Here is a 12,715-nt window from a genome sequence, read left to right on the forward strand (position 1 = left end):
CTCTGCCTACTTGTGATCTCTCTCTCTCTCGGTCCAATAAATAAGTAAAATCTAAAAAAAAAAAATACAGAGTGTTAATTCATTTCTTTTTTTGACAGGAGTATTACACTGATCATATATTAGTATATTCGAACAACAGACCTAAAAGACATTAAGTACTTTAACAAAGTCCTTATGACAATATTTTGGTGAAAATACAGGCATAAAGATTGCATGAGGACAAGAATTTTAGGTAGATTAGTAGTAGACTTACTGAAAATTCCTAAAAAGTATTTGATGGATGCTTAATGACACACAACTGGACTTAAGCCTCGTCAATGCCTTATTTATTTATTTTTTTTAACCAGAGCTTGTTATTGAAATAGAAAGGGGACTCGTAAGTTACATAATGCTAAGATGGAGAGTAAATAGGACTTAACAACTGACAAAGTAATCTTATATGACTATGAGAAAAAGGGACAAATGTATGGTCCTGCACTGGTTTTAAAAACCTGCTTACAGGGCACCTGGGTCGCTCAGTGGATTGAGCCTCTGCCTTCAGCTCAGGTGATGATCTCAGGGTCCTGGGATGGAGGCCTACATCGGGGCTCTCTACTCAGCAGGGAGTCTGCTTCCCCTCTGTCTCTGTCTGCCTACTAGTGGCCTCCCTCTCTGTCAAATAAATAAAATCTTAAAAAAAAAAATTTTTTTAAACCTGCTTACATACAGAAACAGCAGTAACAGCTAATAACACACATTTAAAAAATTAGAGTGATTTTAAGTAAATCGGATATGAATTCATAATGCATTATGAACTTGCCAATGTCATATACGTGAAAACAGAAGAGCACTTAAAATGAGAGAAATGACAGTTCTGCTTAATCCTGTCCTAAGGAGACTAATTCTGGTAAATCCAATTTAAGGTGCCATGCATTAAAAATAATAAAGGCATAAAAAACTAGAGCAAATTTGTATTCAGTGTGATCAGACAAGTGATGGAAATAAAAATCATCAGTTGAAAGACCTAGAGAGATTTAGCTTAAATATTAAATATTTAACACCTAAATATTAAACCTAAATATTAAAACATGGAATACATTAGATTTCCTTCTCAATGCTAAGAACCAAACTTAATGTGTAAAAGTTGATGACAGTATTTTGACTCATTCTTTAGGAATAACTTTTTAATTAGACCTGTCCAGTAACAGAATAGATGGCCTCAGAAGATAACTAGATCCCAAGTATAGGTATTCCAGCACAGAGAGGATTCAAGTATTAAGATTTAAGCGTGGACGCCTGGGTGGCTCAGTTGGTTGAGCAGCTGCCTTCGGCTCGGGTCATGATCCGGGGGTCCTGGGATCGAGTCCCACATCGGGCTCCTTGCTTGGCGGGGAGCCTGCTTCTCCCTCTGCCTCTGCCTGCCTCTCTGTCTGCCTGTGCTCGCTCGCGCTCTCTCCCTCTGTCTCTGAAAAATGAATAAAATCTTTAAAAAAAAAAAAAAAAAAAAAGATTTAAGCGTGGTTGAGTGCCTATACTGATTGATGGCTTTTCAGATCCCTTACAATCCTCTCAGTAAATGGAGAATTTGCATGATCAAATTTTTAACATAAGGAAGATACTGTTAAGAAATCTAGTCAGTATTTGATCAATTCTACTCATAAACTCTCTCTCCACGAAAGATGTACTGCCAAAAAACACCTTGGACTTAAGTTCTTAGATATCCAAGTATTTTAAAGCCACTCACCTGCCTTGTTACTGTAATTTCATCATGAACCTCAAATCCCAAAGGGCTTTGCTTTTTGTCAGAATTATCAAATGTGATTGACACGGAGGCTTTGGTAATACCAGCCTGCCCATTTTTGTAAACTAAATCTTGTAAATTAGAAGCCCGAACCTAAAACAAAAGAAAAGTTTATCAACAAAACCACCTACTGCACAAAATGGCACTAAAAATGGGTTTCTTGCTGTTGGAAAACCACCCTTGTAGAATCCATTAAGTAGCCAAGGACAGACAGTTGCATTCAGAAGCAAGGAAAAATGCAAGAAAAGCAAGGAAAACAGGAAACCACCTAAAATGAGTGCTCGGGGCGCCTGGGTGGCTCAGCTGGTTAAAATGAGTGCTTTTCTCTACAGGACTTTTCCACCCCTGCAAATTGTTTCTACTCAGTTCTTAACTGAAGTTCATTTGAAAGATTAGGAAGACAGCATCTAAGAATTTCAGTGTTCATCCAATTCCTTTTGATCCTGAAAAGGATCCTGAAAATGAAGGGTGAGTGGGTAGGAATACAGACTCTGGAAGAAGACGGCCTTAAAGAACACCTGACTTTGAGTATTGCTCCCAACACCTTAAAGGGATAAATCTTATGCAGTCCCAAGTTTCTGTTTTTTCATTTGAAAAATGGAGAAATAATATCTACCTCTAAAGGACTGTGGTCTAAGATAATTTACATGAACAAAACTGCAAATGAAGAAAATACTGGCAATAGTCTCTAAGTTCAATATGGAGTCCCTTGAGGGTCCCAAACTTTTAATTTACATCAATGAGAAAGTTTACCTGAGACAGGTTGGAGATGCCCAGCAAAAAGCAGATGGAGTCCAATATGTTGGATTTCCCACTACCATTTAAACCAGTGATAGCGTTGAAGAGGGGGTCAAAACCATTGACTTCAGTCCTCTGAGCATAGGACTTAAATCCTTCAAGGATGATTGACTTAACGTGCATTTTCACTAGGGACTTGGACAGGTAAACTGCTAGGAATCAAACAGTCCACAAAGGAGCTCTGTACAAAACAGAAATATACAAGTGGGACAGAAATCTGTAATCATAACAGAGGTAAATGACTAAAACATAAGAATGACAACTTAATAGAAATAAAACAGCCACTTGCCCAGCTACTTCCTCTGATGCAAAGACACCTTTTCCAACTTAATTGGAAATTAATTAAACCATTAATTCAACCTGGAAGTCAACGACTTATTTTTCTAGGCTTACCTTCCATCTTTATCATACTCTAACAGAAACTGATTATTTCATAACCCACCCCTTTTGCTCATGTCCTGCTCCCCAAAACTGACTTAACTCGCTCTCCTTACTACACTCAAGTCTTTATTGAAACGTCACCTTAATGGGGTCTTTCCTGACTTCCCAATTTAGAAATGCACCTGTCCCCGCCCCCTCACTTTTTCCTTCATCGTACTTAAAGATGACACTAAACAGTATTTATCTATTCGTCTATCCAGACTGTCGTAATACAAGTTCCTGTAGAATCTTTGCCTGCGTGCACCGCGCACGCCGGAATAGTGCTGGACTCCAGGGCGCCGGGAAAGGGGAGTGTCATCAATATTCACTAAACAGATGAATCCCATAAACTCTCCAGCTTGTTGTCACTCGGCCTGTTCCCTCCCCCTACCAGGATTTCCTATCAACACTTGTTTGCCTTTCTCCAAGGCTCGATAGGAAGTAGCCATGCTGTCAGAAAAACCATTAGGAGCGATTTTAGTTTGAGGTCCCTTCTTGCCAAACCCGCTCTCCCCAGGAACACACAAACATTCCTCCCTAGCCAAGGAACGCCAGACTAGGCCCAACCTGCCGCGAGCACGCACCGGCCTCACCGCTGCGCCAGGCCGTCCGGGCTTGAGGCGCCTTAGGAGCTACTCCCGGTTACAAGAGCAGAAAGCCGGCCCACTTTGCCGGGCTTCGGGAGCTACGAAGAAGACTCCAGCACAGCGGCTGCAACACTCGCCCCACGATCGGCACCCAGGCCGGAAATATTTATACCTTTGAATTTCGGCGCGAGCAAAGGACCCCACCACCGCAGCCTATTTCATTGGCCGGTGCCTAGGAGATGCCTGACTTAAAGGCTCCATTTTCCCCACCCATCGTACAATCAAAGTGACAGGGAGATAGGAAAGAGCGTCACGACAGGGGCAGCTCCAGGAAGGCGACGGCTGGGGCCTGAGGACTAAAGGAGCAAGTGGCGTGTGGCGAGCTCCGCGTCCGGCACTCCTTGGGCAGCCACGGACCGCGGTCTCGGGGCCTCGCGCTTCGCCGGCCCCGCCCCATCCTAGGCCCCTGGGGCCTCGGGCTCTCCCGGAGGCCCCGCCCCGTGCAGAGTCTCGCGGGCTTTGAGGGGCCCGCTGGTCCGGACTGCTGCAGTTTTAAGAGTCGTGGAGGTAGAGAGATGGAGGAGTTGTTGCCGGTGTCTTCGTTGTACTTCAGAAGCCTCAGAATTTACCCGATTTGGCTCACATGTATCAAAAAAAGGAGGCTGCGCTTTGTCCGGGCTGGAGAGGCGCGGAACTTGGGAGGACAGTGGGGCGCGTTCTGACCCCGCCCCTCCCGGCTCCGGACCCTGGCGGGCTTTTTCATCTCAAATTTCCGGATGGGGAGGGACGTTAGTTCTCGGGGCCGCCGCCGGCCGCTGTGCTGATCCCAGAGGAGGAGTGGCGTGGGGCCGGCAGCAGGAGGTGGACGAATAGAGGTTCCCCTCCCCGCACTTCGATAAAGCTGTGGCAGAACTAACCTTTTAAGAGAATTTCTTTGGAAACCCGACAGCTAATTATTGAGCTTCGTGTGCCAGGCTGGGTTCCCAGGGCTGTAAAATCCGCAGCAACTCTGAAATCCGTGACCCTGTTCTCATTTTATAGATGAGCGAACTTAATTGGAGTAGTAAGTGGAGAAGCTGGGATTTGTTCCCAAGCCGTTTAGCTCCAAAGCGCGTACTCTTAAATTGCTGTATACCTTTCCTCTTCATGTTCAGAATCCAGGACCACTAATAACAGATTCTGCATTTATCACTGTGTATTGTTCTTAACAAGCAAAACTGACCCAATTTACTCACGGTTGAGCAAACCGGTAATAGTAATTTAGGAAGAACCGCTTCAGAGTGCGCTGTGGTGCTATCCCTAGGTAATGTATAAAAAGATGCTGCAGCCGGTATATAACTTGAAACCATTTATTTAAAAATTTTCTCCCCCCTCCGCCAGTGGCTTTGCAGCATTGGACAGGGGTCAGACCTCCGAGAATTACCAAGAATGGGCCTATGTTTTTAAATTCTTTCTCTACTTAATAACATAAAATAAGTTTGGGGTGGTTTTGATTTGTTTACTAAAGAATTATTTACTCTCATATCCCACCCCCTTCTGTACTGTCAGTGGTTACCGGCCTAACATCTTTTAGTTAAGTATTTATCTTTGTCTACTTCCTGCGTCTGCTGCATTTTATAACTCATGTATTGGTTGTATGTATTGTTTCTATTTAATTCTTCAGTTAAATTCTTTATTTCAGTTACAGGATCATTAACATAGTATGTTTATTAGTTTCAGGTGTACAATATAATGATTAAATACTTCCATACAACACCCAGTGCTTACAAGTGCACTCCTGAATCCCCATCACCTATTTAGCCCATCTCCCCACCCACCTCTCCTCTGGTAAACATCCATTTTTTTCTCTAGTTAAGAGTTTGTTTCTTGGTTTGTCTCTTTATATTTGCTTGTTTTGTCTCTTAAATTACACATATGAGTGAGAGCATGTGGTATTTATCTTTCTCTGACTTACTTAGCATAATTCCCTAGCTCCATGTCATTGCAAATCGTCTATTCAGTTTTAATATACATTTATTTTCAACAATGTCCCCTTTGTCACTTTGTGAGTAAATATTTTAATTTGCCAACAAATCTTAAAGTGGGTTTTACCAAGTTGTGAAATAAATATTTCTTTGGGGGTGAAAATAGATGCTATAAGCCTTTCCACTTATTTAGTAGATTAATAATTAGCTTATATATTTACATGAAATGGACTAAAACAGATGCAGATGCACTTTTTGCTGGATGGGCACTTCTGAGTTGTTATAAGAATATACATATCTACTTCCACTGAAAGTATTTAGTAAAATGAAAATTACTTATTAAAGGAGAGATCTATATCAGTTTTAGTCATCCAGCATGCCAGGAACAGTAAGGAATTTCTATTAGTATGGATGAACTTGAGGAAATAACTAATGCCTGACTTACAACTGCCTCCCAAGATCACAGGGAAATGGAGAAGATCAAGGCACAAAGCCACTCATACTCCCTAATTTAGAGAGGGAAGGATTGGAAGTAAAGATAAACCATAGGGTAAAAGTAGTAAAAATAAAATACTGTTCTTGTTTCATCACCATGGATCAAAATCTTTTGGAAGGTTCAGGATTGGCAGGCTTGTGGGGGTTAGTTCTTATGTAAAAAGGCAGCGGCACCAACAAAGGCACTGATAAAACCAGAAGGGGGGACCTAGGAAAAAGATTTGGTCCACTTTTCCGGAGCACTGGGAAGCATGGTTTTTCCCTGGGCATACATTTCTAATTTTAAATTTTAAAGTAGCTCTTTTGGGGGCCTAGATGAATCATCTCTCCCTGCAACTTAGGACAGAAGAAATAATGAAAGGACTTTTCCTTCCCTGCAGACATAAGGAAAGGTTGATTCCTTTTGTTGAGAGATTAATTTGAGGTTCAAAGGAATGAATTGATAATGATGGGAAGTTCCTATTGTATAACTGTATTGCATAGCAGCACACTTTGACTTCACCAAGTATAACCTGTTCGACAAGAAATAAAGCTGAGCATAATTTAAGGCATAGAAAAGGAGGTGACTATTCATTCACCTATGGGATCTGGTTAGACCCATTCATTTTCATTTCAGTGACAAAACTTTTCAGTACTACATGTTCTGTTTGGTTGTGAAATCTGCCTATATTCTTCCATCATAACTTCTATTATTTTGCCTTTTTAATCAAATATCTTTATATTCTCTTTCAGGAACTTCCAGCTTTTGAATTCCTAACTCTACTGTTTACAACATTTGCTGAGTTTTACTCACAGTGATTTATATCCTCCTGTGGTACTGTTCTGGGATGGGGTTGTTTTGTTTATGGGAGTCTCTTATGCCCTGAGTTGTGAAAGAGTCCCTTCAGAACAGTTATGTATTTGTTTCTGCCAGGGTTTTTTGGCTCTTAAATATCCCGGGGCATTTGTGAATGATTATTTCTCAGTTTGTGGTTCTTGAATTATGCAGATATTGTAAATTTATACCTTGCAGGCCTGGGGTTTTTATTTCTCACAGGTACCTTTTGTTTTTAACCCCTATCCAAAGCCCCAAGCAAAGAACAAACTTCTTTTCTTCCCCAGACTCGTAGGGGGAATTCTTCCAGTCCCAGGGACTGGCAGTTATTTAGGGCTCCAGGTTTTACCTAAGGGCTTAGTTCCTTCTACTGAGGCTCCAGGTCTTTATACTTGTGCGTGGAACCGCAGCCACTGGCTCCAGAGCCATATGGCCAAGGGTAAAATGGGGGAGGGCTGCAATTTTCCAGTTTGTTTCTGACATTGAGAACTTTCTGTCTTTGTTGTTGTTGTCATTGAGCTTGGCATATGGTTTATATAATAATTATTATTGCATTTTATACAGTATTACTATATAAAGAGAAGTTCAGTCAACCTTATTAGAGGAGATTTTCTTGATGTAATTTCTGAATGTAGGTGTGTTGGTGGGGTGAAGTTTGGAGCTGGCAACCAAGAAAGAATTCTTAAGATCTCTTTGCTACAAAAAGGTGGTTTTATTAAGGCACAGGGACAGGACCTGTGGGCCGAAGGAGTTGCTGTACTGGGGTTGTGAGGAATGTCTGATTATATACTTGGGAGTTGGGGGGAGGTTAAGGCAGAAGAGAGGTTTACAAAAGAACTTTTGTATGCTCAAGAGGACCTACAAGATATTGAGACCTTGCCATTGTCAAGTTAAGGTGGTTTTTCCCTCTAGCATTAAGACGGCTGGGAGTTTCCTGAACCAATGTTATATTCTGCCCATCACAAGTCCTTGTCGAGGGCTGCTGGTTATAAGGAAATTTTATTTTATTTACATTCCCTTCTACCTTTGTTTCCCACACCACTGTGGATGAGTAGGTGATGTTAGGGCTCCCAGAAATTGAGTCCTTGGGTTTCTGGAAGTTAGGCTATTGATAAGAATTCTTTTTTCTTGTAAATCACTAATTTGTAAACGAATAGAAGCTCTTGTCTTGTGGGACTGTGATCTCTATTAGTTAACCATTTGTTTTTGTTGGTTTTGGTTTTTTGCTTAGTTTGGGGGCTGCCAGGAGTGCCTAAGGAATGTCATATAGATACCACCTGGGAGTGGGGGTGGGGGGTTTGCAGGGTTTCAGCTGGTGCTTTGTCTTCAGTTCACTCATCATTCTCACTTATTTCTTGAAGAACATCAGGGATCTCTGTTTCGCACCTGCCAAACATTGCTTCCAGATTCTTACATTCCACAAAGAAAGTAGCTTTTCCTAAAAAACAGAAGGAAGTCTGGTACCAACTAGATCTTAAGAAAGTATTTTCACACAGTACTCCTAAAATCCAAAATCTTCTTGTTTCATATTTGTAATTTCAGTTTTTCAGCTCTCCTTGGCTTTTATCACTTCCATTTTTATCACTGCCAAAGTTACTCATCTCCCTTCTATTTTGCCACACCCCTTCCTTTATGGAGATGATTACTGGCTCCTCTTTCTCAAATGTAATTCATTGTTCTCAAATTGTTATTTCATTGTTCTCTTTGTCATGATGGTATCTTACTTTTTATTTCAAATCCATACACATCTGCTTGACCTTCCTCCAATTGGTTCCCTTTTATTACTTTGGATCTTATTAGATCCAAACAGACTCTTCACTCTTGGATTTTTGTTTCACAAACTCTGCCTCTTTAATTAACATTTTCTCTGTAGTCCTCTACATCATTCTTCAGTCCTCCAGAATCACAGGTATTTCTTATTTGAATTCTGACTTAAATTACAACTTAAACAAATACGTATTAGTACCAGTCTCTGCCCTCTCTAAAGTTCTACAAAATATTCACGTTTCTATATCAGAAATACGGTATCTCTGGCTATTCCCTTTCAGTCTCCACACTCCCTCTACTCCATTCTCCCCAAATCTCACTCCTACATATAAGGGTGGGCTCTTGCCCTTTGTTTTCCAAGGAGCTTCAGACGAGGATAATGTAACAGCAATACATTTCTAAGAGTTGGGGGATTTTTTTCCCTTCAAAATGTATAATTTGTGGGATGTTCACGGCAGAGCTCAGGTGGGGCTTCAGTAATCAAGACCTAATTCTCTTTATAAACCTGTCCATGGGCAATGAAAATCATGTCTCTCAGTCTTTTCTGTCATTTCCGGTTCTCCTCTTCCAATTTCTATGGGTCACTGCTTGGAAAGAAGAAATTGCTTTTTTACTTCTATAAGGACAAGCGATAATGTACAGCATAGAATAATCTAGATCCATACATAATAAAGAAAATGTTTTTAAGAGAAACAGATTTTACCTACAGTATTAAAAATATGTTACAATAGTAAGCAAAGCTGTTTATTTTCTTGGTGCTATATGTTAAAATCTTTATTCTAGCAGAGAACCATTGCTCTATACATTTGTATAAACCTGAGTATCCGTTCAGATGATTCTCCAAAAACAAAGGCTTTTTATCCCCAAAAGTTTTAATCTTCACATTTTAGGGGAAAAAAACAGGGCTTGCAACTTTCAAACAACAGTTTTGCCCATCACTGCTCTTCAAGGATTTAAAATAATCTTATTTCAGACTTACCTTGAGTCATCTTATTGTTATTAAGTAATTTTAGTGCTTAAAATATGGTTGTATACTTGTGCTGTGTCAAGTTCCAAACACTTTTTCTAAATTACTTTATGTAACTCAACAATTATTTATTTATTTATTTATTTATTTATTTATTTTCTTTTTCTTTTTCTTTTTCTTTTTTTTTTAAGATTTTATTTATTTATTTACTTGACAGACAGAGATCACAAGTAGGCAGAGAGGCGGGCAGAGAGAGAGGAGGAAGCAGGCTCCCTGGCCAGCAGAGAGCCTGATGCGGGCCTCGATCCCAGAACCCCAAGATCATGACCTGAGCTAAAGGCAGAAGTTTTAACCCACTGAGCAACCCAGGCGCCCCTATTATTTTTTAAGTACACCCATGCCCAGTGTGGAGCCCATGGTGGGGCTTGAACTCACAACCCTGAGATCAAGATGGGAGTTGAGATGAAGAGTCTGATGCTTAACTGACTGAGCCATCCAGGTGCCTCAAGAATTCTTTTATTATCTCCATTTTATAGATGAAAAAGCAGGATCACAGAACTAGACTTTGATCACAGAGAAAGCTAGGAGTAAAGTCCATCCATTCAATAAATGCTCACGTAGTTACAATGTCAGTGAATAATACAACAATAATTTCTGCCTTATGGAGCTTAGATTAGTGGATATCTTATTTTTATAGAATCAAAGCATAACTTTTTGCACTAATCTTATACTGCCCTAGAAATAGACAGCAGTCTTGATGCATCCAGTAATTTTCCTTTCCATGTGACTACAGAAGCCCTCAAGTCATTGAAACCCCAGGTGACCTATTTCACCAGATGCTGGACATTCTCAGTCAAGTTTGGATTTAGAGTGGGTACCCAAGTTTAGGTCAAAAACATAAAATCTGAACAACTTTAACCAAGAATCCAGGGAGTGGGGGAGCCTGGGTGGCTCAGTGGGTTAAGCCTCTGCCTTTGGCTCAGGTCATGATCCCAAGGTCCTGGGATCGAGCCCCATGATGGGCTCTCTGCTCAGCGGGGCACCTGCTTCCTCCTCTCTCTCTCTGCCTGCCTCTCTGCCTACTTTTGATCTCTATCTGTCAAATAAATAAATAAAATCTTAAAAAAAAAAGAATCCAGGGAGTGGATTCTTAGTGAAGAAGTAATATCCCACTAATAATAAATGACAGGGTGGAAAGGTAGATTTGTAAATGTTTATAAAAAGCAGATTGCATTTAGCATAGGTAGAAGTGCTGAGCAGGGACGATAGGAGGAAATGTTCTTCATGGTGCTGGTCAGTGGCATCTTCTTATACAAAGAAGTGTTGCCAAAATTTCTGCTTAGACTAATTTGGAGTAATTTTTTATTTTGAATATTTTTTATTAGTTAATGGGATCTAGGAGTATAATATAATAACCTGGTAAGAATTTCTCTGCAAATGGCAATTGGATTAGTCTTATTCACGAAACTCATAAATAAGCTATAATTCAATATTTTATGTCTAGGGAAAATAAAACTGGGGTCATGCTGTTTAAGAGGGTAAGGGAATTTAAGGGAACACTAGGGGATTTACAGCAGATTTATGATGAAGATACTTCTAACTGGAAGCTTAATTGTGATTTAAATTACAGGTCAAGCTGTGCAATGTGTTTTTAGGAAAAAATCTTTGGGGAGGTAGAGTGTACTTGTTTAAAGAAGAAACAGAGAGCAAATGAGAAAAGATTACATTTTCTGTTTTTCTTTAAAAATTTCAAGCTGTTTTAAGTCAAATTGCCCCCGAGTTCCTGATGTTGGCTGTTGTGAAATTTCTTTATTTTACTTTCTTTGTGTTATTCTCAACCTCTGTTCCAGAGCAGTTATTTCACTTGACAGTAACAAAAAGATGTAGGCAGCATATCTGCCAGCAAACTAACATGGAAACCGGAGATAAGGTATTCTCAACCTTTCTAGAATTGTGACATCCTATCATTTTAGGCTGACTCACACAAAATAAGTTCTGCAGATGGAAGAGCCCTTGAAGAATTACGGCTGCTCATTTTGCCAATGGGAAAATTAAGTCTTCCAGTGATTTTCCTAAATTTACTCTTTATCTCAAGTAATTAAGGTCTAATGAAGAAATAAAACATGCATATGAATAATTTTAATTCAAAGTATAAAGAAATTACTTCCTGGCAAAATAAAAATTAAAACAGATAATCAGAGGTTGACTCTGTAGGGAGGCATTGTGCTTGGAAAAGAACAGTTAGACCTGACAAGCTCAGATTCTTACTCTCTGACATTTCCCTCACCCTCCACAAAATTCCTCAATACTTAACCAAAACCACCATTCAGGATTCAGCCATGAGTGGGATGGCATCAGGAGTAAGGAATGGGGACAGAAAGCCTGGAGATGAACTGCTCTCCCTTTAAGTCTCTGAAACAAAGCCAAATCAAGAATGCAACATTTAAACAATCTTCTACTGGAGTTTTAGAATAATGGGGAAATAGTCCATAGAAAATGGTGAAAGAAAGAAACACCTACCTTACAAATCATGACAGGGGACAGCAAATACTCTGGGACTCCCAGACTTAGGGTGACCCCAGAGAAACAAATGGCACTAGAATGTTCTATCAATTTCTCATGTTATCCCCCTCCCCACCATTATCCGTCTTAGTTTCTCTATGCCTCAGCTTTAAGGAGCAGCTTCATAGTCATTGACCTTCAGGACCTTTTCCCCATTCAAAGCAAACATAACACAGGACTGGTGTAGAGTGCCAAGAGAGTCCAAAAGAGGAAAAAAATATGGCTGAACACAGCATCATTTCCTGGTATGGTTTCCCTAGATGGCTTTTGAGGTGAATCCTTAAAGGTAAATATGCTTTTGATAGTTGGAGATCAGGAAACAACAGTCCAAGTAGACAGATCATTGTGAACAAAAATTAAGAGGTGACAGTTTCCATAGGTGATAACCAGGTACAGGCTCCAGTGATTTTATTAGAATTTATATTACTCTTGTCGTGGATGATGTGTTGCCTCACACACAACACCCTTCAGGACAGAGGCAGAAGTTCCTTCAGCTGCCAGGAGCTGTTCCTGCGGAGAGCACAGAGCCGAGCCCCTTCCCAGGCACTGCTCTCCCCCGAA

The 12,715-nt window shown here is 40.4% G+C and overlaps 1 protein-coding gene across 3 annotated transcripts in view; it reads right to left on the reverse strand.

Annotated features, from left to right (window-relative positions):
- SMC2 (structural maintenance of chromosomes 2) overlaps positions 1-3,863 on the reverse strand; it is a 60,987-nt gene extending 57,124 nt beyond the window's left edge. The window contains exons 1-3 of one of the 3 annotated variants that reach the window (XM_032307573.1): positions 3,758-3,863; positions 2,534-2,759; positions 1,724-1,873 (exon numbers count right to left, since the gene is read on the reverse strand). In XM_032307573.1, coding sequence (XP_032163464.1) covers positions 1,724-1,873; positions 2,534-2,701 — 318 coding nt within the window. In that variant the 5' untranslated portion in view covers positions 2,702-2,759; positions 3,758-3,863. The other 2 variants (XM_032307571.1, XM_032307570.1) reach the window with 2 other exon arrangements.
- Between the last annotated feature and the right edge of the window lie 8,852 nt (positions 3,864-12,715).

Source organism: Mustela erminea, chromosome 12 (genome assembly GCF_009829155.1).
Source record: "Mustela erminea isolate mMusErm1 chromosome 12, mMusErm1.Pri, whole genome shotgun sequence".
Classification (NCBI taxonomy): Eukaryota; Metazoa; Chordata; class Mammalia; order Carnivora; family Mustelidae; genus Mustela; species Mustela erminea.